Source organism: Neophocaena asiaeorientalis, unplaced genomic scaffold (assembly GCF_003031525.2).
Source record: "Neophocaena asiaeorientalis asiaeorientalis breed wild unplaced genomic scaffold, Neophocaena_asiaeorientalis_V1.1 scaffold26, whole genome shotgun sequence".
Taxonomy (NCBI): Eukaryota; Metazoa; Chordata; class Mammalia; order Artiodactyla; family Phocoenidae; genus Neophocaena; species Neophocaena asiaeorientalis.
In genome coordinates, this window is record NW_020173108.1 from 3,975,724 (window position 1) to 4,000,588 (window position 24,865).

Consider the following 24,865-nt stretch of genomic DNA (forward strand, 5'->3'; position numbering starts at 1 on the left):
CCACTTTGTAGCTCAAGTTGGTAAGGTGAAACTGATCTAATTACGCCAAGTTCATGGAGTTAAAATAAAAAAAAAATAGCAGAGGCTCTTGTCTTCCTAACCCCCTGCCCTTTCCTTCCCTTCCTTCAAAGTTGAGACCAGTGGGTTGACCATCATCCCAATTTCTTTCACTTGTCTCTGATGGCTTTAAATTTTTACAACGTTTAATACATGCTCATTGCAAAATATTCAAACTTTACAGAAAATTTTACGAGTAAAAGGTGGAACTTCACTCCCACCTCCAATCCACTGCATCTCCCAGGGGCAGCAGTTTGCTGTGTGTCTATTTCAAATTAAATTAGCTTACTGTTGTGTTCTTGAATGTGGGAGGTGAGCCTTTCATCTTAGAGTAACATAAAACCCACATGACAAAGTTGATCATCTAGTTTTACTCTATTGTGATGAGTACTTTAATATTTAAAGTACACAGTGATCTCTACCATTGTAGTCTTTCTGTTCATCAAACAATACCCTATGGGTATGGTTAATACCTATGATAATTCTCAAGAGGTTTAAAAATCAATGTAAATGGACTTGCTTATATGTCACTATCACAGAAATACAGAAATTTGTACCATTTCTGGAAGCTGCTTTCTGAGGTTTTGTTTTTTTTGTTTTGGTTTGGTTTTTCTTTTGTAACTCATCTCTTTGGGCTAAAAGAGAGCTTTCCAACTCTGTGGTCAATATCTAGGATTACACAAAGCAGTATTTTCAAACTGTTTTGGTCTCTAGAAAGATTTACCTTATTAATTTTTTATCATCTTCATACATTTCTTTTCTTCACACTATCACACACTTTTCTAGAATCATATAATGAAGATTTGATGACAAGGAACATAGAAGAATTTAAATTCAGTATGCTTCTTTATTTAGCATTTAAACATACTTATATTTATGTATTCACAGCCAGAAAGCACTTCTTGTTTCCCACAGTTCAATAATTACTGTTCAGTTACATCCAAGGAGTACAATAGTTTGAGCAAAATAAAAAGGCTTTGGAAAGCTTACATTTAATTTTAATCAAGAAACAGGTGATGATTCCATTACTTGGTGAATTATTACTTTTAACTTTGAATATGTTTGAGGCACAAAAGATTCAAGAACTTTTATAAACACAAAATTTGTTTTCAAGAAGATGCTTATACTCTGAAATAATTACGTTTAGAAAATCCTCACATCTCGACTAATGTAAAGTCTTAAACATCTCCTGAGACCAAAACAAACATACCACCAAATGATCTGTTTTAGAAGGCTCAATAGATAGTTGCTCACACAACTGAATCCAAACTGGGTGATAATACTAAGGTTGTACACACTGCAAAGTATCCTATAAAATATTTTTTTATATCTTGGGATTGGGTAAAGTGTGTGTGTTGTGGGGAGGAGGAAAGGTGAAGAGATTTAGATGATAGCAGGATAACTTGAACATAGCTAATTTTATAAATATCAGAATTTCCCTCTGATGTTTTTACTACATTACTCGAAAGATAATTTTGGGGGAAAATACTGTCTCTGAAACTGCTTTGTCAAAGAATGTTTAAATCATATTTTCTATTAAATTGAAATTGCCTGTTAGACACTCCTGTGGGCCTGAGTAGGGATGCTAGAGTGACACCCAGGTTTGAATCTTGGCTCTTGGTATCTAGCCATGTGACCTTGAGGGTATTACTTAATCTCTGAATAGAGGTGGAGAGGACTTGTCACTGTTACATGTCCCCTCTGAAGGGAATTATACCTATTTCGCAGGGTTATTGCAAGGATTAAATGAATATTCTGTGCAAAGTTCCTAATACTGTTATTGGCACATAGTAGGCCTTCGGTAAGTAAAGCTATTACATCTAGCTACTTTGACAACAGGGTTGGGTCTTGAGACCCCTTATATGCAAACTATGATCATTAACAATGGGAGGTAGAGATGCCAGATAAAATACAGGATGTAGAGTTAAATTTGAATTTCAGTTAAACAACAGATTTTTTTAATGTAAGTATATCCCATTCAATATTTGGGACATATACTAAGAAAGTTCATTATGTATCTGAAATTCAAATTTAACAGGGTGTCCTGTGTTTTTATTTGCTAAACCTAGCAACCCTAAGTGTAGGAATAATAAGATGTGGTCAAAGGGGACCTGCTAACAACCTCTGAATATTATCGATATTGTTCACACCCCAAGTTGGCTAAGGGACCCCTTTGCCCACCAGTTATGCAGCCAGTACACTCCTGCCTTTAATGGGGAAGTGTCTGCCAGAGCAGCACTGTATCTCTCATCAACTCTCAAATCGCTGGTCTGGTGCTACCGGTTAGCAGATAAATGCCTCCTGGATTTTCTCTTAAACAAACAAAAGCTTGAAATGGATGGGAAGATAAGGCTTACAAAACATCAAACACGAGTGTACGAAATGAGAGCATCCTAATCGTGTTAAACTGAGCGGTAAGACTCTAAGTGCTAGAGGAACTCAGAGTAAAGGGAGCTGACCAATGAGAACTAGACTAATGAGGATGGAGCCTCTAGATTTGCACCTTGAAAGATGAGCTCGAGTTGGCTCGGCAAGGGAAATCCGAACTTCCTGGCTTGCTGGACTCCTCTCCCCTGAGGTTGTTCCCACAGAAACACTTTATGACAGGTAAGCTTGGCTTGTCAGATGCTTGGGTCAATAATTGGTAAATGTCATTTGTTGTGCCTTCACCTGTAACCTCCTGATACCCAGTAGCTTAGACGGTGCATGTGGCAGTCCACTGTGAAACCCTGTGATTGACTTCATTAATTGACTTCATTGCCACCTTCTTTACTTCCCCTAAGTCCAGGGGCTCTCTTAATTGAAAACCCAGGTTGTTTCCACCAGGGGGCAAGGTTTAGAAGTATGCTGGCCATGGGACCTTGTTGCTTGTTCTTGTTCAGGATATACTAACAGAACAGTACCCTGGCTGTTTGACCTCTGACCAAACCTCACAGCACTGACTCAAATATGCACCAGGGTCATTAGGACCTGACTTGGCCAGGAATTTAAGCTCTTGTTGGGTATTAGGAGTGTGGAAAGAGAGCAAGTCAGTTTAGTGAATAGTGTAGAAACTAAAGGGTATCAGGTTTATATTTTAAGTGTGAGGTAATGAACATTTATTGAACGTCTGTTTTACCAGACCTGAATAGTGTTATGTGTGTGTGTGTTTCGGGAGTGGTGGTTGATGGCAGGTGAAGGAGGAGAAATTGACCTTTTGGACTTCATGAAGCAGATAGATTTGAGACAGCTCACACCCTTGTGATAGAAGAGCAATTACACACCACCACCAAGCACAAGATATCATAATATAGGCAGGAGTATTGAAGGTCTGTAGACTGGAGGGGGTGATAGATGTGGAATAGGCTTCCTTGTGTTGAATTTTGACCCATGTTTTAAAAGAAACTACTGGAAAAGAAAGTGCTAGGATACTCCAAACTGGGGAGGGACAGGCACCAAGGGATGGTGTATGCAGTACAAACTGGGAGAATAATGATTTAAAAAACAAAACAAAACACATCTTTCATGTCAGTCGTACATAAACGCCTTCAAATGTCTACAGAGAAGAAGCATGGTAATTCTAGGCCCTCCATACTATACTAGATTCATTTTGAGTTGTTGTAAGAGGATTTGAAGGCTGTCAGAGAGAGGTATGGGGAAAGGAAAGAGAAGAATTATAAAAAAAAACCCGAATAACCCAAACCACACAGGATTTTAAGTTGAGGAACTGGGAAGCCCCTTGGTATCTTTGATAACTGGGAGGCTGAGATGGATGGATGTTGAGAGAAAGTGATGAGATGCCCCAAAGCATGGCAGCCAAGCGGGGGAGAAATGACTAGGCAAATGGGAGAGTGGTCATTTAGACTGCTGGTTTTCATATTTGCTATCTTCTTACCAATATTCCCCCTCCCCCGTTTTGCTTTTAAAAGTATATGGGTTAAATAGTTTAAATAAATATGGATTTAAAAGTTTATGGATTAAGTTACATTAAAAAGTTTCTAGAAGTAAAACATACACATATTATAAAGTGCAAATAATACAATACATTGTGGGTGGAAAGTGTCTTCCGCACCTGACTCCATCCCCTTACTTCTCCACAACACTGTTACCAATTTTTGTGCTCCATTTCGGACTTACTTTTATTTACTTATTTGCCTATGTAAGCAATATGCCTGCCTGTCTCACCTTTTTTTTTTTTTTCAAAGTGGCAACATACAGAATCCATATGTTTTTATATTTGTTTTACACTATTTTAGAAATCCTTTTCATGGCATGGATGTACATTATGGATAGTTGATATTTAATTTCTATGAAGTCCCCCTGAGATCTTTGTACATGTTTTTGTGCACAATGCAAGTCTTTCAGTGGGAAAGTTATTAGAAGTGGAATTGCTTAAAAGGAGAAACACTGAAATTTTTTGATAGGTTTTACAAAATTTCCCTTCAAATAAGCTGGACCAATCTACACTGTTACAAAAAAGTTTGAAAGTGTCTAGTTTCCCACATTCTTACCAAGTGTATTAACATATTTTTTGAACTTTGAGAATCAGGTGGAAAATAACTCATTGTCATTTGATTTGCATAATGGAAGGGCTTTCAAATTTATTTTCAGCCAAGTATTGTCTGTACAGTTTTTTCTTTAGTTCATGTTAATGAAACCTTCTAATCTCTTTTACTCTGTACTTTCGTTAGTTTTGGACCAAAGCACTATTCAAGTGTGCTGATGTGAGATTACAGCCAAAGGGGTATTGTTGAACCCAAAGACCAGAATTAAAGACAGAAACCGACTTATAATGCTTTTTAATGGTCGAGACTTTTAAAATCTATATGGGAACATGGTGTAGGACATCATATAGGTAACTAAATTACACACGCATTTTGTTATCTTCCTCAGTTCCCTTCTGATTAGGACGCTTCAGAACCTGTGGGGAGGAAGCAGCCTCAACTCCAGCATGTTCGGCCACGCAGCGGGCATTAATCTGGATCAGAATAGTCCAGTCATTACTTGGCAAGGTGTTCATCCTCTCTGCACCTCATCTGTAAATTGAGGGTATTCCATTAAAGACAATTGCTACGGTCCCTTGCTGTTCTTAATTCTGCATTGCCACAGCGTTATTTAATTGTCGGCTGGAGAAGAGGCTATTACTGCTGACAGTGCTGTGGGAAGACAGCGGAACTTGCCACAGACAGAGACTTGTCCCAAATGGGAAATAAAAGTGGGAAGCGTGTCAAAACCTAAACGGGATGCCGCGCTACAGCTCTGTGGTCCCTTCGTCCAGCTGCTTAGAGCTCCTGTTTTCTCAGTCTATACATGAGATGGAATTATTTAGCCAGCTGGGAGGGCGGTGGCGTGATCTAACAATACGGTTTTTCCAACAACCCCACGTTAATGTGTTTTCGGTTTGCCTTGAAAACTGGAAGAAACGCGCTTGAACCGCAGCAGGTGAACTTTATGCGGCTAGTCTCCGACCTGGAAAAACGGTGCCTGAACACAGGGCGGTAGCCCACCGCCTGGGTGCGTGGGTGCCGGAGCCGTTAAAGACCAACCAGCTGTTCCGATTTCCCCACACCCTCCGTGCCCGGGGGTGGGAACCGCGCGGCGGCGGCGGCGGCGGGACGCACACACTAGGCGGGGCAGGGAGCTGCCGCCTCTAATTCCCGGCCAGTACCCGGGAGAGGGACCCCCTACGCTGCGGCTTGTCCCCGCGCCACTTGGCAAGAACGTGCCGTGCGTGGCAGCGCGGCGCCCTGGTGTGTAAAAGCAGAAGCAGAAAACGAGTGGTTGGTGACCAGTCAGGGAATGTGAAGTGCACGCTACGAATCGGGCCGGAAGAGAAGGAGGAGAGCGGGGCGAGGACAGGGACCCTCTAGGGGAAACCCCCGGCCCCGGTTGGGGCGGGGTGAGCTGGGTCTCGCCCTGGTCGCCTCCCCCGCGCGCGACTCTGTGTGCCGGGTGCGACGGCACGGGAAGGCGGCCGGGGCCAGCCCTCTCCCTGCCGCCCTGGCTAGAGTCAGAAAATGGAGCTTGTCTCTGAATGCTTAGTCCGCGCTTTAGCAAAGCGCACGGAAAGAAAAATGAAGAGCAGAGGGTCGGCGCGGAGCAGTGGCCAGGGAAGTAGTCCGGGGCAGCACCGCCGGACCGCTCCACCGCGGCCCCGCCCCGGGTCGGCCCTCGGCCTCCACCGCCCTTCCCCGCCCTCACTTCCGACCCTCCGAGGCTTTCTACCCGGCAGGGGGCGAAGGTGGCGGCCCGGGCGGCAGTGAGGAGGGGCGGGGAAAGGGCAGCTGCGGTGGCTGAGCGAGCTGGAACCCCGCCGACTGCCACACCCCCGCCCACTGCTCCGCCGCTGGGCCTTCCACCCGCCCGCCCGCGGCCCCTCCTCCTTTGTGCGGTGGGCGCTGTTGCCCGGGCGACGGCGCCGCCCCGCCCTGGCCCCGCCCTCCACGGACCCCTGGCCCTGATCTCCGCGTGGCTGCCCGCCCAGCCGCAGGCCGCAGGAGCCGCCGCTGCAGCCGGCTGCGGGGCGGGATTCACGGAGCCACCGTAGGGAGCAAAGCTTGTCTCTCCGCGTCTTTGCTTTCGCCCGCCCTGGCCTCTTCCTCGCCGCGTCGGTCCGCTGGTCGGGTCCGGCTGACCAGCTCGCCCTCCGGCTCCGAACCGAGGCTCCAAGGCCGCCACAGGGACCCGCTCACCAGACCCAGCCAGGGGCCGCCCGTCTGCCTGTTTGGATCCTGCCTTTGATGACACCTGGCAAAAGGCTACCATGGAGGGGGATGGTTCAGACTCGCTGGTGAGTGGGGGAGAGGGACGGCCGCCTAACGCCTCGGTGGCGGCGCGCCGGGTCCCCTGGGTCTCTTTTTCCCCTCTGCCCTGAGCCGTGAGGGACCCTGTCACCCCGGAGGAGTGAGGGCGGGCGTGTGGTGGCCCCGCTTCCTCTTCGCCTTTCCCGCCCCGGGCAGGGTTTCGCAACCCGGGGCGCCCCCTTTCTGCCCCTCAGTGGGACGGTCGGACTCGGGGTCACCGGGGCCCGGAAGAGTGTGCCACTCCTGTGCGGTGATGGCTCACCTGAGAACCTCGGGGAGTTTGGGCGGGGCTATTTAATGGTATTCAGATTGTAGAATTAATTCGCTTTAGGGAGTCGGGTGCCCGTCGCGGCCCGGGGCGCGTGTCCCGCGCGTGTCCCGCCTTCCTTTGTCTGGGAGCGCGGTGGCGCCGGCTCTCGAGTCCCCCTCGGACCCTCGCGGGCCTGGCCCGCAGTCGCCGCGAGCAGTGGCTCCTCCCCGCCTTTGCCTGATCGCGGGAGGCGGGCTTACTGCAGCAGCTGTCGGGGTACAAGTGTTTTTGTTTCAAGGGGTCGGATATGCAATTCTTTCCAACTTGCTAGTTTCCCGTCGAACCTCATTTATTTTGAAATAGCTTAATTGGGGGAGCCAGCACATCACCTTTCTCTTCATCAGGTTGTTTCCTCTCAGTGAGTGTAAAATGAGCACTAAATTTTTCTTTTGCGTAAGAATTGCTTTATATCCATCGTGATTAGCAAGCTTATGCACTGCTTTGTGTACAAGAAAAGTGGAAATGATTTTAGATCTTTCAGTGGGAAGTACACCTCTCATAAAATGGGGCGTGAGAGCCTGTTCTGAACATTCAGGACAATAATTTCCTTTTGAATCAGATGTCAAATTCTTTACGAAATGAGAGAGAATGTGAATATTCTGTATTGTTTGATGTGAATTGTGAGGTGTGGATATCCTCCAAATTTACTAAAACTATGATGTGATGTGGGCTTTTTTTAAACATTGTGTGATGCATCAAGAAACACTGCATCACAAGACGCATTGACAGTGATAAAGCCAGTTGGCTGAAGTGCTATTGTCAGGGATTATTAAAGCACTTGGTGTCATTTTAAGGGGAATACTCACATGCATTTTTATTTAACTAAAACAAGTGAATTAATTCAGTTTTAATTTTCTCTGTGTTTCCAGTAGTTGAAATGACTGTACAGGGTTATGAGTACTTTAAAATTCTACCATCATTAAAATTGCAGGTATGCTAAATATAGATTCATAGCACCTGAAGTTTAGGATCCGTGGGGAAAAACTACACAGGCAAAGAACGGGAAAACTGGTATGAGGTCATTAGACGTTTTTAGTTGTGATGAGTCTAAATGTTTCTCACTGAAAATATTGCAAGCCTGTAGTATCGAGAGAGCATGTATAATGGTTCCTTCTAATCCCCTATACCCTTTTAGTATTCATAAAGTGCTTTTAAGATAACTGCTTTGATATGCAGCCTGAGAAACTCTTACCTACATTACAGTTGCAGCATGTGGAAAATGGTCACATTTAATGTAGAAAGTTGCAGATAATTCAGCTTGTAAATAGATTTCAAGTAGAGTTCCATGAACATAACGGCTAACCCAGTTTTTACCAGCTCTTGTTACTTGCCAGTTACAGAGCTAATGTGCTAAATAGGAATAATCCTATTCTTAGTGCTATATACTTAATTTTTATTGAAGTAATCTACTTTCAGGATTTCATTGAAGTCCTAAATCAGTTAATTAATAATGATTTAATAACAATAATTGTTGATGAAATAGTATGGCCCCCTAATACTTTATGCTAATTTTTCTCATACTTCAGGTTTTCTCTCTTTTTTTTCTTTAACCATTTCATGCCCCTTCACCTCTAGGCAATGGATGATGAGGGGGACATAATTAATGGTATAGACTTTCATAGCCAAAACGAAACTTCACACTTTAAAAAAATCTGTTTAATTCTTTTTTGAAAGGTTAACACATGTACTCATACAAGAGGTATAAGCATGTTCATGTATTTACACACTAAAAGCCTTTGATTCTGATTTCTTTTTCTCAACTTAAGGTTACCATTAAGAATATTGAAAGAGAGCTCATTTGCCCGGCATGCAAGGAGCTGTTTACCCACCCGTTGATTCTCCCTTGTCAACATAGTATCTGTCATAAATGTGTAAAAGAACTCTTACTGATGCTTGATGATTCATTCAATGACGTGGGATCAGACAACTCCAATCAGAGCAGTCCTCGAATTCGGCTTCCCTCTCCTAGCATGGATAAAATTGACAGAATTAGCAGACCAGGTATGTGGTAGAACCTGGGGTGGTGGAGTTTGGTTATATGTTCAGTGATAATTGTGGAAGGGAAATTATTTTCGTTGTTTGGGGTGTTAATCATTCCAGGTGAATAAATTAAAACTATAGTTAGAAAAGAATCCCTCTCTCTTTTAAAACGTCAAAATGAACTTTTATTGTCTTTTGGTATGATTTAAAATGGATATTGGATATTGAACACGAATTTTGTATTGAACCCATTATTAACTCTATCTGTATTTTAGGGGGTGTTCTGACCCTGTGAAGTCCTTTATATGAGGAATGAAATAATGGACCACTGAAGTACTTACTAGGGAACCATCTATGTGTGGTAATAGGTAAATAAATATGCAGAATTAAGGGATGAGACTACATAATGCCCAGTTCTAGAAGACTTTTTAGAGGAATGTTATTTGGCATCATTTTATTCCATTTTATTCTTCAGCCATTTTTTAATCCAAATTTTAAAATAAGGATTTTGAACATCAGCTAAACAGTAGTGGAATTCTGTAGTAGCGTGTAGAAGTAGATCTAATTAGATGTATAGCACATGTACTATACCATTATTTATTTATTTTTAAAAATAAATTTATTTATTTTTGGCTGCGTCGGGTCTTCATTGCTGCGTGTGGGCTTTCTCTAGTTGCGGTGAGCGGGGGCTACTCTTCATTGCAGTGCATGAGCTTCTCATTGCGGTGGCTTCTCATTGTGGAGCTTGGGCTCTAGGCGCACGGACTTCAGTAGTTATGGTGCGCAAGCTCAGTAGTTGTGGTGCATGGGCTTAGTTGCTTCTGTGGCATGTGAGATCTTCCCAGACCAGGGCTTGAACCTGTGTCCCCTGCATTGGCAGGCGGATTCTTAACTACTGCGGCGCCAGGGAAGTCCTATACCATTATTATATAGCCGGTGTTTAAATTTTTTCCTATTGGGATGGTGTTTCTTTCTTCTGAACATCTATTGCAGGATTAATGTAGATCAAAATTAATTTAAAATCATTGGGAACAGGGCCACTGGGAAGTTAAGGGCCAAGATTGGCAGTAAGGGTCAAGGGGAGGCAGAGGTTTGGGTAGAAATACCACAGCATCATGTTCAGCACTTCCTTCCTGTGGAGGAGAGTCCTCGAGCGGCCATGAGCACCAGGCTTCAGGGCTTCAGCTCTGCCCAGTTTGGGCTTTGAGGTTTTCAGTTTAATCCTTTTGTCCACTCTGTCCATTTCTCCCTCTTTAGTATAGGAGTAACTTTTTAATATTGTAAAAAAACCCCTTTTTTTAAAATCAGAAAAGAATCTTTTTATCCTCATTTGCATTTTAGAGAATGCCATCTTTTTTGGTCCATGCTGTGATATGGAGTCTCCTTGGGCAATATTTGTGTCTATATGCTCCATCAGAGAGTGTATAAGAGGAGATTTGTTCTAAGAGTGGTATTATGGTATTTTAAAAACATGAATTTTTTTAAAATGGTAATCACCAATTCCTTGGAGGATATTTTACACACATAAAAATTATATGTATATACAAAAAAGGGAGCATTAGGTAACGATGGGAGTGCAGGATGTATGAGGTTGGAGAGGGTTATGCTCTTTGTGAAGTCATCACTTTTATGTTTTCGTCCCTGTTAGGAAACTGGCATACTGAGGAGGGGAGGAAAGACAGTGATAGCTTGAAATCATTCTACCAGATAAAAATTCATATTCTGTTGCTAGATCCTCATTGGATAATTAGGGACCCTGGCTTGATTGACCAAGAAGATTCACTTTATGTATATTAATATTCAGCACAGACCATTAAATAAAATTGTAGTTAAATACTAGTATTTCTACTGATCATTAGATTGAGCTCACATGTGTATTTCATGAAATTCTGTGTTTTATATGGGCTTTGAGTCTTAAGATTTGGTTTTTATGTGATAGATATAAAGTATGAATGAAATATAGATGAAAAATAGTTAACTGTTTCTGTTTTCAGGAACTTACCTAGCACAGTAGTTGGTAGATGTTTAATAAATATGTGTTGAGTGGATGTTGAATGACAAATGTTTGCTATAAGATTTGTACAGAGCATGCCATGATGGCTTATATTTATCGATGATGGCATTTTTCCAGAACAAGAGATCAAAAATAGATTTACCGAGATGTTCCTCCCTCTTCTTTAGGAAGAACCCTGTTAAGCTGTATTATGTCCTCATGGGGGGCAAGTTGGAAAGCTTCTCTGTGGAGATCAATTATAGGAAATAAGAATATTTGGTGAAGGGATGACTGCATAATATGATGGCTGCCTTGTGGAAGAGTAGTAGTACTCTGGGTATATTCACAGCAAAAATTCCAGATCTGTCCAGTACACTAGCCACATATGGCTGTTGAGTGCTTGAAACACATTAGTCTGAATTGAGATATGCACTTGTACCTCTTAGAGTGAAAAAATGAATATAACATACCTCTAATAATTTTATATTACATTTTGAAATGAGAGTTTTTGGATATATTGGGTTAAATATGTATTACTAAAATTAATTTCACTTATTTTTACTTTTTTGTGGCTACTGGAAAATGCAAAATGACGTATGTGGCTTACACTTTCACACATATTCCTTTCAAATAGCATTGCATGGGTCATTTGACAGATTTTAAAATAAAAGGATGCCTTGAAAGGAGAGTAAGATTTATGTGTATAACACTAGCATGTTAAATTGTGTAAAAATAAAAGAGCTATATAAGTGTTCATTTTTGGTCATATATATGCAAGCTTTTCTCCCATTCTGTATTACCTGTTGTCATTAAGATACAATCATTGGTAGTAATGTTTATTTACTGTGTTGATTTAGATCACTTAAAAAAACCAGAAAAGAGATGCTTGATTTTTACTTTATATATTCAACAGTTTTCTGAAGTGTGATTGTTTAAAAATACAAATCTATAGGATAAAGTATAGGTCTCTTAAGTGATGCACCAACAGAGATTAATTCTGAACTGTGATAGGATAAGCTTGATGACTGTTTTACATTGGTGGCTTTATATAAATACCATGCGTACCAGGAAAAACATTTTTTTTTTTACTGTTAATTCAGTAATTGTATTATGTGTAGGACACAGTTACTGCTTTATCTTTTGTTAACATGTTGTGAATCTTCTCTTTGAAATTAAATTCTAAATCCAGCTTTCTGTTCATTGTTCACAGCATCACAACGGAGATCTTTGGGGTGGAGAGGTAGAAAATGCTTTATTGCTTGTGTGGCCGCAGGCAGTATAGTGTTAGATTTAAATTAAATAACTTTATATAGATAAAGTTTGTTTTTTAATAAATATCAGTGGTCAAGTCTTCAAAATCATGTAGAAAGTGAACAAATTTGGCTGACATGACTTAAAGGTCAACAGGACTAAAATTCCAAGCAATTTCTGATGTTTTTAAATGGAGCTCTGATTATTAGTGCTTGCATTTTGCCATGTATACACACACACACAGACAGACAGACACACACATATCCATTATGGGATATTTTTAAAGAAAATGACATCCCCTTGTTATTTTTTAATGTTACCTTAAAAATGCTTTACATTTACTTAGTGGAACAAAGCTTACGTTGACAGCCATATTACCCTTCGGGAGGTTAAATAAGCCAGTACTTTCTTCTGTATTTAAAAATTTGCTTAAAGGTATTGATAATTTTTGTAGTTAATACCATAATCTTTGCTTGTTTGTACATATGGTGTATTTTTTGTTTTTATTTTAAGGTATTTGGGTTCAGAGTTTTAACACTCAGGTCTCACTTGTGGGTAAATAACGTACATTGCTTTTGTGTGAAAGGTGGGCCAACCCATTTTATTAAAATAATTTTTTTTTTTTTTACTCCAGTTGACCTTTAAAGTAAAATTGGCTACTTTTTTTCAGGAATGCTGGTGATACCTTAAATTTTAGTGGAGAAAATAAACACCTGAAATGTATCCCTTTTCTGGTTTCCTCACCTGCTTCTACATGCCTCGATTTTAAAATCTTACAGCCACTTCTAGAAGCCACGTGTAATCCATTCTCTTACAGGCTTTAGTGAGTCCCTGAGAATTTTAAGTGTTGAGAGTTAATAATTAGGAGGAAAGATAGGAACAGTTTGCTTAAAAAATTACCTTGTTACCTACTTTTGCTTCAGAGGGTAGTCGAGAAAAAGTTTTTGCAGTTTGAAAATGCTAATACTCAAAGGGTAAATGTAACTCATAGGCATCAGATGGTCAGAATGTGGAAGCATTAAGGTGGAAGCATAAGGCATCAGCCCAATGCACAACACCAGGAAGCCCAACGTGAGTGTCCAGCATGAGGAGAAATAGTCTACTTAACGTGTCCAGGTGTTAACAGTGGGGGAGATGTTTGCAGCCAGGATATGGGAGAAGATGCAGCTGGCACAGGTTTGGAACCTGTTATGAATTGACTCTCTTTGTTTTGAAATACTTTATTATTCTCTTTGATCATTTAAACGGTAAAACATATGATGGAAAGCTGACTTTTTGGGGGGGATTTGCTATAAACGAGTTTGAAATTTTTACTGCGTCTTCATTTTATAATTGTGTCGTGGTTTATGCTTAACTAGTTTAATCTGTCGTTGAAGTTAAAGGTATGGGGGAAAGAATTGATTCTGTGAGGTGGCAGTGTTCAGATAATTAGCAAATATTATTGACCCCGCAAATGGAGTTTGACATAGAAAATTGCATTGCTTGGCCTGTATTGCTTCTTTACCTTTCTAAGACATCATTACTTTTTTTCCCCATTATATCATGCTACTGGGTAGTACTGTCCCATAGACCTTTCTATAATTAGAGAAATGTTTGACCCTGCACCATACAAGATGGTAGCCACTAGCCATATGTGGCTCTTGAGAATTTTAAATGTGGGTACTACAACTAAGGAAATGAATTTTAAATTAAATTAAATTTAAATGGCCACATTTGGCTAATGTTTACTATATTAGCAGAGTTATAGAGAAATATTGATTCCGTTATGTTTTATTCTTAGTTCTACCATCTTGATTGTTTTCCATCAGGCTCACTTCCCAGAATATCCTTAGATCTGTCCTGTTTTCTTTATTACCCTGAATATATATTCTATTGATTGTTTTTATGAAAACAATGGTAGAAGTTAAGACAGATGAAATAAAAATTCTTTAGCAGATATATTGATTTAATATTTTGTCTGATATAAGAAGTTCAGTGTGATGCTTTACACCTTGTTTTTTTTTTATTATTATAAAAACAAAAGAGGTTTACAGAAAAGGGATAAAACTTTTTTTCTAAAATTTCTGAACATGAGGCCAAAGTCTGGGTGTCACCAGTGTATGTGTTAAAGCGTGATTTTACTGGCATAATTTACTTTTGTTTTTCCCCATTACTTAATTGATCACAATCTTCTATTCATAAAACCAATAATTCATTTTTTTAAAAACATTGACTGTTGAGATTAGTTATCCATTTTAATTTATATCACCTAGTTCATGTGTGGAAGCATGCAATTAAATATGAATTTCCATTTGTTTAAACTTGACCACTGTACTATATATATCACTTCCAGAATTATTTGGCTTGTTTTTTCACTAAACAAAATTTTCATTGGCATGTGTTTTAAAAGTAGCTCTGCTGCTTATTTTATTATGTGCCTGCTGTGGTGTGAAATATCTTGTACTGTATTGCATGTTTTTAGAATTATTACAAGAGTATATTTTATGTAGGATTTTCAAATTTTTATGGGGCAGATTTTTTTGTATGCTTTTTTGGATATGTTTTAAAATGTGAAGGTTAAAAATATCTTTAAATATTTTGAAAATTTAAAATAGTGCAGCTGCATGTTTGTTGCATAAGTAGCTTTGGGGGCCTAATGCCATTTTGCATGGTGTAAAGTCACTTCAAATGAATAATATCGTGGGCTGATCACTAAATTTTACCTGTAGTGATATGCCAGATATCTTTTAAGACAGTCTTCAGTGATGATAGTAGTGTTGCCAAGGCAATATTAATATAGCTGTTTAAAGACCTTTTCTAAATGTCGTATACTAAGTTTAACCATTCACTTTTGGTACTGGATACATAGTAGTATGAAAGAAGGCTGTAGGTTAAAAACTTTGTGTTTATATTTAGGAAGTTAGTTTGCGGGCAACCAAGGCTACATACTCAAATTTATACAGAAGAGGAGGGAACATGATAGGCATACACCTGTGTTAAACAGACTACCCCAGATTCTTGTGAACCTCTGGGTAAGGGCTGTCGTGCCTTGGTTTCTTGATTTGTTAAAATCAGGATAATACTGAAGAAGAGTGTGATGTTTAAGGTTATTCATTGTATTATTTATATATTGTAAAGTTATCTGTAATTTTTTTGGTGTATCTTCTGGCTTACTGAATTAAATAATCTTAATGATTCTTTTTTTCAGATCATAAGAAGATATTAAATGGTTGGTTCCTCTTAAAGTCACTAGATTCTAGATCTATGAATGAGCTTTTTACTCTTTTATAGATAGCACTCAATTAACTAATGATTTTGCCTACTGAATTTTCTAGATAAAACAATACTACAGTGGGATACCCTCTCTTGCGGTGGTTCTTAACAGTTTTGTGGTCACATATTCTTTTGAGAATCTGATAAAAGCTATGGGTTGTTTAACCAGAAAATATGTATGGATACATACATGCGAAATTTTGCATATAATTTCAAATAGTTTACCAAACTATTTGAATCTTCCTGGAGTCAATCCATGAACCCTGGCTGGGTTAAGGACTCTTGCTCTTTTATGTATAAACTCAGTTCCTATCAATGAGCCAAGGCTGTGTTCATTTAAATGCAAGCCAAATTCCTTTGGGAATGATATATGAAATTAACTATAAATGTTAATTGTATAATTTCAAAAGATCTTGACCCTGTGTAGTATTGTATTATATGTTTTGTCCACATATCTGTTTGATTTAATACGGTTTTTATATGGGATTTATTACAGAATAATTTCATTCCTTTTTGATTTGATCACTGTTTAATAACTTGGGCTTATCTTTTGTATGCCAAGGAAAAACCATTTTAAAAAAAGCATTTTCAGTACATAAATTGATTTATATGGAGCCACTTTGAGTATTATGTTTTTGCAATATATTTGTAGTTATGTATCTTTCCAAAACATGACTCCTTAGTTTTCATTCTATCCATTTTCCTACCGATGTAACTAAACAAGGACTTAACTAATTACACAGGCTGGAAGCGCAATTCATTGACCCCTAGGACAACTACTTTTCCGTGTCCTGGCTGTGAGCATGATGTGGATCTTGGAGAACGGGGAATCAACGGTCTGTTTAGAAATTTCACTTTGGAAACTATTGTTGAAAGATATCGTCAGGCAGCCAGGGCAGCCACAGCCATTATGTGTGACCTTTGTAAACCACCACCTCAAGAATCCACAAAAAGTTGCATGGACTGCAGTGCAAGCTACTGCAATGAATGCTTCAAAATTTATCATCCTTGGGGTACTGTAAAAGCGCAGCATGAGTATGTGGGCCCAACTACGAATTTTAGACCCAAGGTAAGTGAAGTTTCTATTAAGTTAGAGTATTAAACTTAATATGATAAGATAAATTGTAACAAGTCTAGAACCTGACGGTAAGAAGGGAAATAACTTTAAAAGCTGGAACAAGAAATTAAGGCCTAGTAGTTGGAGTTATTTAGTATGTTGCTAAACATCCCCAGAGCTTAGAAGGCAATATTATATGGTTCACTCTATTACAATACAGTGTGATACAATGCAATATATGAATGTTTGTAATGATAACTGAGTAAGAGAGGAAAGGTGATGTCAGATATACTGTCTAAGATTGAAATGGTTAAAGTTAAAAAGCTTTTGTGCTTTAATATGATAAATCCATAATTGTCTAAAAGATGTGATTGGGAAACATTCTGACATTTTTAGTTACCTAAAATTGTATTATGAATAAATAAGAGTAACTACAGCCTAATAGTTTGAAGCTTATGATATAATGGTTATATAGTATTTAAAGTGGAATTTGCATTTCTTAAATATTCTGGGTAATTTCTATAGTAACGTACAGAAAAACTTTATGAATGAATGAAGTTATAGATGAAACAAAATAGTGAATAGTGTAATTCACTATAGTCAAATTCTAAAAAGGTGTCTCATCCTATAGAATATTTGCCTTATAACTTTGAGTTCTTGCATTCCTTGCAGAAAGCCTGACTTTATATTCTATTTTAAATGTAATGGCTTTGAGAATGTAGGAACCTGGGCATGCTTAGAAATTTGAAATCTTTTCCAGTTTTTCTCCTGGAGCTACACATTGGTATTAGGACTTTTTATAATGGAATTAAAAAAATTTTTCTCTAAGTTATGAGACCAGTTGTAGTTGCTTAAAATCTAATCTTTTGGAATAATGGGCAGCTTTTTGATTTCCATTAACACACTAGTTTAAAAGAATCCTCCCTCTTTTCCAAATGAAAACAGCTACATTATGTAAAAATTCAGCGTAACTATGATGATAGTTTACAGAGGAAACAAAAAGGTAAAAACTTAAATCAGGAGAACACAGTTCTAAATTTGGTCAGTGTGTGTGCAATCGATATGTAAAAGCAAACATCTGGAAGCTTATAAAGTGTTCCAAGACTCTCTTAGTAACAGATTTCTTGTGAGGATAATGAGTCTACAGGTCCTCATAAGTTATTTGTTATGATACCTTAAAAAATATTGATCATGATCATTAAGAATTTACCTAGTCATTATGATCAGAGGACCTTTCTAGCTTGTTTAAGCATTTCACTTAAGTCTTACAGGAAGTAAATTTTTACCTTCTTATCACCAGGTTTAGAGGAAATAACACTTACATAATTAATTGACCGTTTGAACCCTCAAATTGAAAAAGAGTAATTCTAATGTAGAGAATTCTCATCTAATGTACCAAATGCTTTTATTTCTTTTTACACTTCCATTACTTTAAATGGCTTTATTTAGTGATTTCATAAAGCAAATCTTTGTGTTTTGGGACTTTATCCAATTACTTGAAATCTTTTGAGTGCCATGTAAGCTATGAAGACCCTTAATCCCACTTTTATTCTTTATTCAATAGATTTTAATGTGCCCAGAACATGAAACGGAGAGAATAAACATGTACTGTGAATTATGTAGGAGGCCAGTTTGTCATCTCTGTAAGTTGGGTGGTAATCATTCCAACCACCGTGTAACCACTATGAGCAGTGCCTACAAAACCTTAAAGGTAGAACTTATTTTTAGAACTAAATTTTGATCCTTTATAACTTTAGACCTTTAACTTTTTCTGTATAAAAATCATACTGTGCATATTGTGTGGTCTGTTTTACTGAAATGAGTTAATAATCTAAAGTGTTACTTAATGATCTATTAATATTAGGTTGTTAGTATTTCTGACCAGGCAGCTCTTTGTCCTACTGATATCTAGTTCTGAGGAAAGAGAGGGATGAAGGACACTTCATTATGATCCATCCCTACATGAGCCCAATGCCACGACATTGAGTGTGGTTACGGGAGTGACACACTTTGAAGGGTAGTAGCTGTTTTAAGACACTTGATTCTTATTGCTGTCAATAGATTTAGTATAAGCATTTTTGTTTATTCTGGTGGGTTCCAGCTAAAACTGAGTTATTTACTGTCTGTTAACCTTATACACGGCCTTTTTTTTTTTTTTTCGGTACGCGGGCCTCTCACTGTTGTGGCCTCTCCCGTTGCGGAGCACAGGCTCCAGACGCGCAGGCTCAGCGGCCATGGCTCACGGGCCCAGCTGCTCCGCGGCATGTGGGATCTTCCCGGACCGGGGCACGAACCCATGTCCCCTGAATCAGCAGGCAGACTCTCAACCACTGTGCCACCAGGGAAGCCCACATGGCCCTTTTAAAACTTTTAAATTTGATAATCTACAGCCAAGTAGGCAGTGGTATAGTGCTATTTTTTTGTTTCATTCTTTTTTCCTTTTTAAAAGGGAATCAATTCATTTATAAATCTACTACCCATTAAAATTTTTGATTCCTTTAACAATATGTGTATGCATTTTTTGACCTGTATCTATTTTGCATCTATACGTACAGTTTCATATTTTGTATTTTGTATGTCTGACATGCTCAGTCCTCCCTCTACATTGAACACATGGGTTACAGTATTGTTGTTTTATTGTCCGTCCTCATTTACTAATTCTGTTATCTGTGTCATTACTAGGTCAATTTTGACTGATTTTTCTTATCATTATAAGTTGTATTCCCCTCCTTTGCAAGCCTGGCAACTTTTGATTGGCTGCCAGGTATCGTAAAGCTCACCTTGTTGGGCACTGGATATTTTTATATTCCTGAAGATATTCTTGAGTTTTCTTCTGTTGTGTGATGAAGTTACTTGGGAACAATTTGTTCCTTTTTGGTCTTGCTGTTAAGCTTTGTTAGGACAGAGCAGCGTTTTGTTCTAGGACTAATTTTATGTGATTATTGAAGTAAAGCCATTTGTTTACTCTTCCCAATGCCCTATGAATTTTGAGGGTTTTTTTTTTTTTTTAGTCTGGCTGGTGGGGAACAGACACTATTTCCGGCATGTGTGAGCTCTGAAATTGTTCCTTCTAATTCTTTGGGGTGATACTTGCCCTGGCCTGTGGCAATTTCCTCACACATAAAAATTGGTCAAAGCTCATATGAATAAGCAAGGGGGCTGCTTGGTAAATCTCTGGAGTTCTTTCTCTTTATGGCCACCTGTCCTTAGGTGTTATGTTTTATAAACTCTGGCCTCCCCAGACTCCCAGCTTCATCACCTCATCTCACGGGAGATGCTGGGCCCCATTTGAGTTCTCTGCCCCAGGCCTGGGAAGCCTTCTCCTGACAATAAGCTGAGAGCAATCATAGGCTCGTCTTGTTTCCCATCCCTCAGGGACACTGTTTTTTGTTTCTTGATGTCCAGTGTCTTGAGAGCTGTTTCATTTATTCTGTTAGGATTTTTTAGTTGTTTCAAGTGGGTGAGTAAATCCAGTCTTTGTTTCTCTCTTGTGCCTCACAGTGGCAATAACACTGTTTGCTAATTTTAACTTTGACGCCTTTTTCGTTTGTTTCCTATTGGTTGGATATTATATAAGTTATCCAAAATTTTTTTTTCTGTCACTTGGAATCAGTATTTGACAATAGCATACACTTAAGTTATCCTTTGCCTTGTTGTTAATTTCTCCCATTTATGTTTCACACTTTTAAAACTGAGACTCCATGATGGATTTTTCAATTTATTCACTTTTTAGTAAGAGTAAAATTATTCAGTTTTGCTGAAAGTAGTAAACAGATCTCCCTAGATCTTCCTTTTTACTTGTTTTAGATTTTAAGCTGAAGGCCTTCATGATGTAGGTGACATAGGTAGGTTTATAATATCATTTTCATTTTTACTCACTTGAGTGTTGCAGGAAGAGAGCTCAAACTCTGCTGGGTGTTAGAATCACCTGGAACACTTGGTAAAACTATGGAAGCCAGGCCTGTACTACTTTAATGACCTTGGGCCTCTGTGTTCTTTATGGACTCTCAGGAGGCTGGTGCACACCAGCATTTGAGAACCACTGCTCTAGAGGAAGCTTTGAGCAACTTTGGGGTCCTTGAGAATTTAGCCTCTGATCAGTTCCTAGAGAACTAGGGTCCTAATAACACTAAAGGATTTAAACCTGCTTCTCACGTTAGATGAACTTCTTGGATAAAACGCCTAGTATCAGTGTCTGGTGCATATACTTTTTTGAGGATTATAAATAAATGGACCACTGATTCTTGGTTAAGACAGATCTAGTCTTAACACAGACTGCCTAAGTTTAGGGGGACTGAGAAGGCTGGAGCCATCTCAGATAAAGGCTGTGGTTGGCCAGAGACTTGGTCTAAGCATCACAGCTCACTGGAACCACTTAGACCTTGGATGGTGTTTCTGAATTCTGTCCTCTATTCTTCTCTAGCCTATTTAGCACTGTTAACTTAAGCTGTTTCAGAACTAAGCCCTACTTCAGTTTAAATGGCCAAATTCCTTTCTTTGCTACTATAGCTAAAAAGAGTGGCAGCACTCATATGCCGTAGGTCTGGTCCTAACATGGGCCTGACAGTGGTGGTATTGGAGGAACTATCATCTTCCTTGCAGCTTGGTGCTGAGGAAGCACCGCTCAGCCTGTGACATCATGGTTAATGTGTGGTGAGGAGTTTTCTAGTTCAGCTATTGACTATGTGATATTTGTACTCAGGGAGCTTTGGTTTCCTTATCTGTAAAATGCTGGATTAAAATGCAGGATTTTAATGTCTCTTCCTATCCTTAACATCCTATGATTTCCTTCTTGGTCCCATCCTGCCTTGAGTTCTCAGAAATCTTGTTCCTCTGCCTAACAGGTCTTTCCTCTGTCCCTCCAGTGAGCCAGCAAGGAAACTCACTGGGTCTGATCGCTGGGTGTCCCAAAGAGTTAAAGATGGGCCATGCTGGAGACCTGTCACTTTGATTTCTGCATACGTTCTCTTACCCTGTAACATGGTCTAAGTAAAAAAAGAGGACGATGATATAAGAAGGAGACTCACTTCTTCAATTCCTAGGAGCTTTGCCCCTCTTCTTCCTAACTCTTTTCAACCCTTAGTCCAGTTGTGAGCAAGAAATGTTCAGATCCTCCTGTCAGGGCTACAGCATGGGAGGTGTTTTCTGGATGTTCTTATTCTCACTTAGTCTCAGGATACATTGTCTCTTACTGCTTTGTACCCCGTGGTGCGTCAGGGTATTATTGTTTGTTTTTAAATGTATTTCAGGTATATTAATGTTTTCTGGGCTACACTAGTGATCTCACCAAAATCTATGACATTATTTCTATGGTAAACTATACCAGTTTCAAAATGACTACTTTATGAACAAACTATTCAATAAGCTCTTGAAGTTACCTATTTTTATAAATCTGTGTTTTCATTATTGTGTATTGTGTAATTGTTTAGTGAACATCTAGGCTGGGATGGACTCTGAAGATTATTTTGGAAGGGTCTTTGTTGTTTTTCCTGCTGTGTGTGGGGTGTGTGTGTGTGAGAGTGAATTATAAAATCTGGCGGAAGACAACACTATTTGGATTGCTGCCCTTCCATCTACTTAGAAGCCTTGGGAGGAAGCTTTCTGGGAGTGATGATGAGACAACAAAAATATGCTATTTGTGTATTCAGGAGTTTTTACTAATCTGACTATCACTACCTTGTTCTTTTTTCTAACTGCTTCTAATCCCTCATGTATCTTTAGGCCTGTGTGCTCAATGCCAGTGACTGTTTACCCTGGGTTAATAATGATAATCACCATTGTTGATTTTACTGTCTGTTCATCACAGGCTAGAGAAGAGGATACTGTGTTAAAAGAAATTCTGGAAGGCCTTTGTTACACTTCTATTTCTGTTTCTAATATATTCCAATAGGAAAAGCTTTCAAAAGATATTGATTACCTTATTGGCAAGGAGAGCCAGGTGAAGAGCCAGATTTCTGAACTGAACTTGTTAATGAAAGAAACGGAGGTAAGTGATAAGCTGATTTGCATATTTTTCACTTATTCATTTAGACATTCATTTATTCATTCATAAAATCCAGAGGGTATTATTTGAGCTGGGAGTACAAAGTTGTGTTAGATCTCACTCCTGCTTTTCTGGGACTAAGAAAACAAATGTAAAATATAATGCTATGTGATCAGTGTTGATAGAGGTTGTGATTAAATGATATTGGAACACAGAGGAAAGAATGACTAATTCTTTATGTGGCAGTTAATGAGTTCTCCAAAGTAGCAATATGAGGAAAATGATAGCTTTTATGATTATCTGTATCTTATAAAACTAAGAGATTGCATTTGAAAAATATACTATACGTCAATAAGACCAGGTTTATTTAAGTTTCCAGATACTCCGAAATATATTCCTGTCACATATGTTCACCAAAAAACACGTATTAAGATGTTCTTAGCTGCATTATTTGTGATAGCCACAAAACGGAAAGTACTCAAATGTTCATTAACAGTGGAATATAAATAGCAGTGAAGGATGAATATCTACAACTATGTGCAACAATGTAGATAAGTCTGGCACTAATATTGAAAGGAAGATGCCAAATACAAAGGAGTACATGCTGAGTGATTCCAAGACAGGTGAAACAAGACTGTGTTATTCAGGATAGGAGTTACTGAAGAGAGAGAGGATTAGTGCCTGGAAAAGTTCTAAGGGTGGCTTCTGGGATACTGGTAATATTGTTCAGTCTGGATGCTGGTTACATGGGTGTGGTTGCAAAGGCTCACTGATCCTTACACTTATATGTACATTTTCCTCTTTGCATATTATACTTCAATAAAAATTTTTAAAAGCTGATAGCACTTTAAAAATACAGTAAGAGAGGATAGGACTGGGTTATTTTAAAATTCCTAATAGTCTTCACTGATTTTGATCCCTATTTCTTTTCTCTATTTGAAATAAACTGAAGAGCCGTTACCCTTGACCACTTTATGTTTTGTAATTAAATATAAAAATATTCTGGCTAGTATGAGACTGTCATTTCTTACAAGTTTTTTTCAAAACTGGGTAAAAATCATTGAAAAATTATGTGAATTAGCACCATATTACCAGTAAATTTTTTTTGAATTTTATTTTATTTATTTTTTTATAGAGCAGGTTCTTATTAGTCATCCATTTTATACACATCAGTGTATACATGTCAATCCCAATCTCCCAATTCATCACAACACCACCCCCACCCACAGCTGCTTTCCCCTCTTGGTGTCCATACATTTGTTCTCTACATCTGTGTCTCAATTTCTGCCCTGCAAACTGGTTCGTCTGTACCATTTTTCTAGGTTCAACGTATATGCGTTAATATGCGATATTTGTTTTTCTGACTTACTTCACTCTGTATGACAGTCTCTAGATTCATCCACGTCTCTACAAATGACCCAATTTCGTTCCTTTTCATGGCTGAGTAATATTCCACTGTATATGTATACCACATCTTCTTTATCCATTCATCTGTCGATGGGCTTTTAGGTTGCTTCCATGACCTGGCTATTGTAAATAGTGCTGCACTGAACAATGGGGTGCACGTGTCTTTTTTTTCTTTTTTCTTTTTTTTTTTTCTGTTTTCTTTTCTTTTTTCTTTTGCTGGCAGTCTGTATATCTTCTTTGGAGAAATGTCTATTTAGGTCTTCTGCCCATTTTTGGATTTGGTTGTTTGTTTTTTTGTTATTGAGCTGCATGAGCTGCTTGTAAATTTTGGAGATTAATCCTTTGTTAGTTGCTTCATTTGCCAATATTTTCTCCCATTCTGAGGGTTGTCTTTTGGTCTTGTTTATGGTTTCCTTTGCTGTGCAAAAGCTTTGAAGTTTCATTAGGTCCCATTTGTTTATTTTTGTTTTTATTTCCATTTCTCTAGGAGGTGGGTCAAAAAGGATCTTGCTGTGATTTATGTCATAGAGTGTTCTGCCTACGTTTCCCTCTAAGAGTTTGATAGCTTCTGGCCTTACATTTAGGACTTTCCATTTTGAGCTTATTTTTGTGTATGGTGTTAGGGAGTGATCTAATCTCATACTTTTACATGTACCTGTCCAGTTTTCCCAGCACCACTTAGTGAAGAGGCTGTCCTTTCTCCACTGTACATTCCTGCCTCCTTTATCAAAGATAAGGTGACCATATGTGCATGGGTTTATCTCTGGGCTTTCTATCCTGTTCCATTGATCTA

General features: G+C 38.9%; 1 protein-coding gene across 3 annotated transcripts in view; it reads left to right on the top strand.

Annotated features, from left to right (window-relative positions):
- TRIM36 (tripartite motif containing 36) overlaps positions 1–24,865 on the top strand; it is a 49,271-nt gene that overhangs the window by 2,534 nt on the left and 21,872 nt on the right. Inside the window, exons 2-6 of one of the 3 annotated variants that reach the window (XM_024743374.1) lie at positions 8,916–9,150; positions 15,561–15,581; positions 16,369–16,694; positions 18,247–18,393; positions 22,573–22,668. In XM_024743374.1, the coding sequence (XP_024599142.1) occupies positions 8,916–9,150; positions 15,561–15,581; positions 16,369–16,694; positions 18,247–18,393; positions 22,573–22,668 (825 nt within the window). Of the gene's footprint in view, positions 1–6,799; positions 6,827–8,915; positions 9,151–15,560; positions 15,582–16,368; positions 16,695–18,246; positions 18,394–22,572; positions 22,669–24,865 lie in introns of those variants that run through there. The other 2 variants (XM_024743376.1, XM_024743375.1) reach the window with 2 other exon arrangements.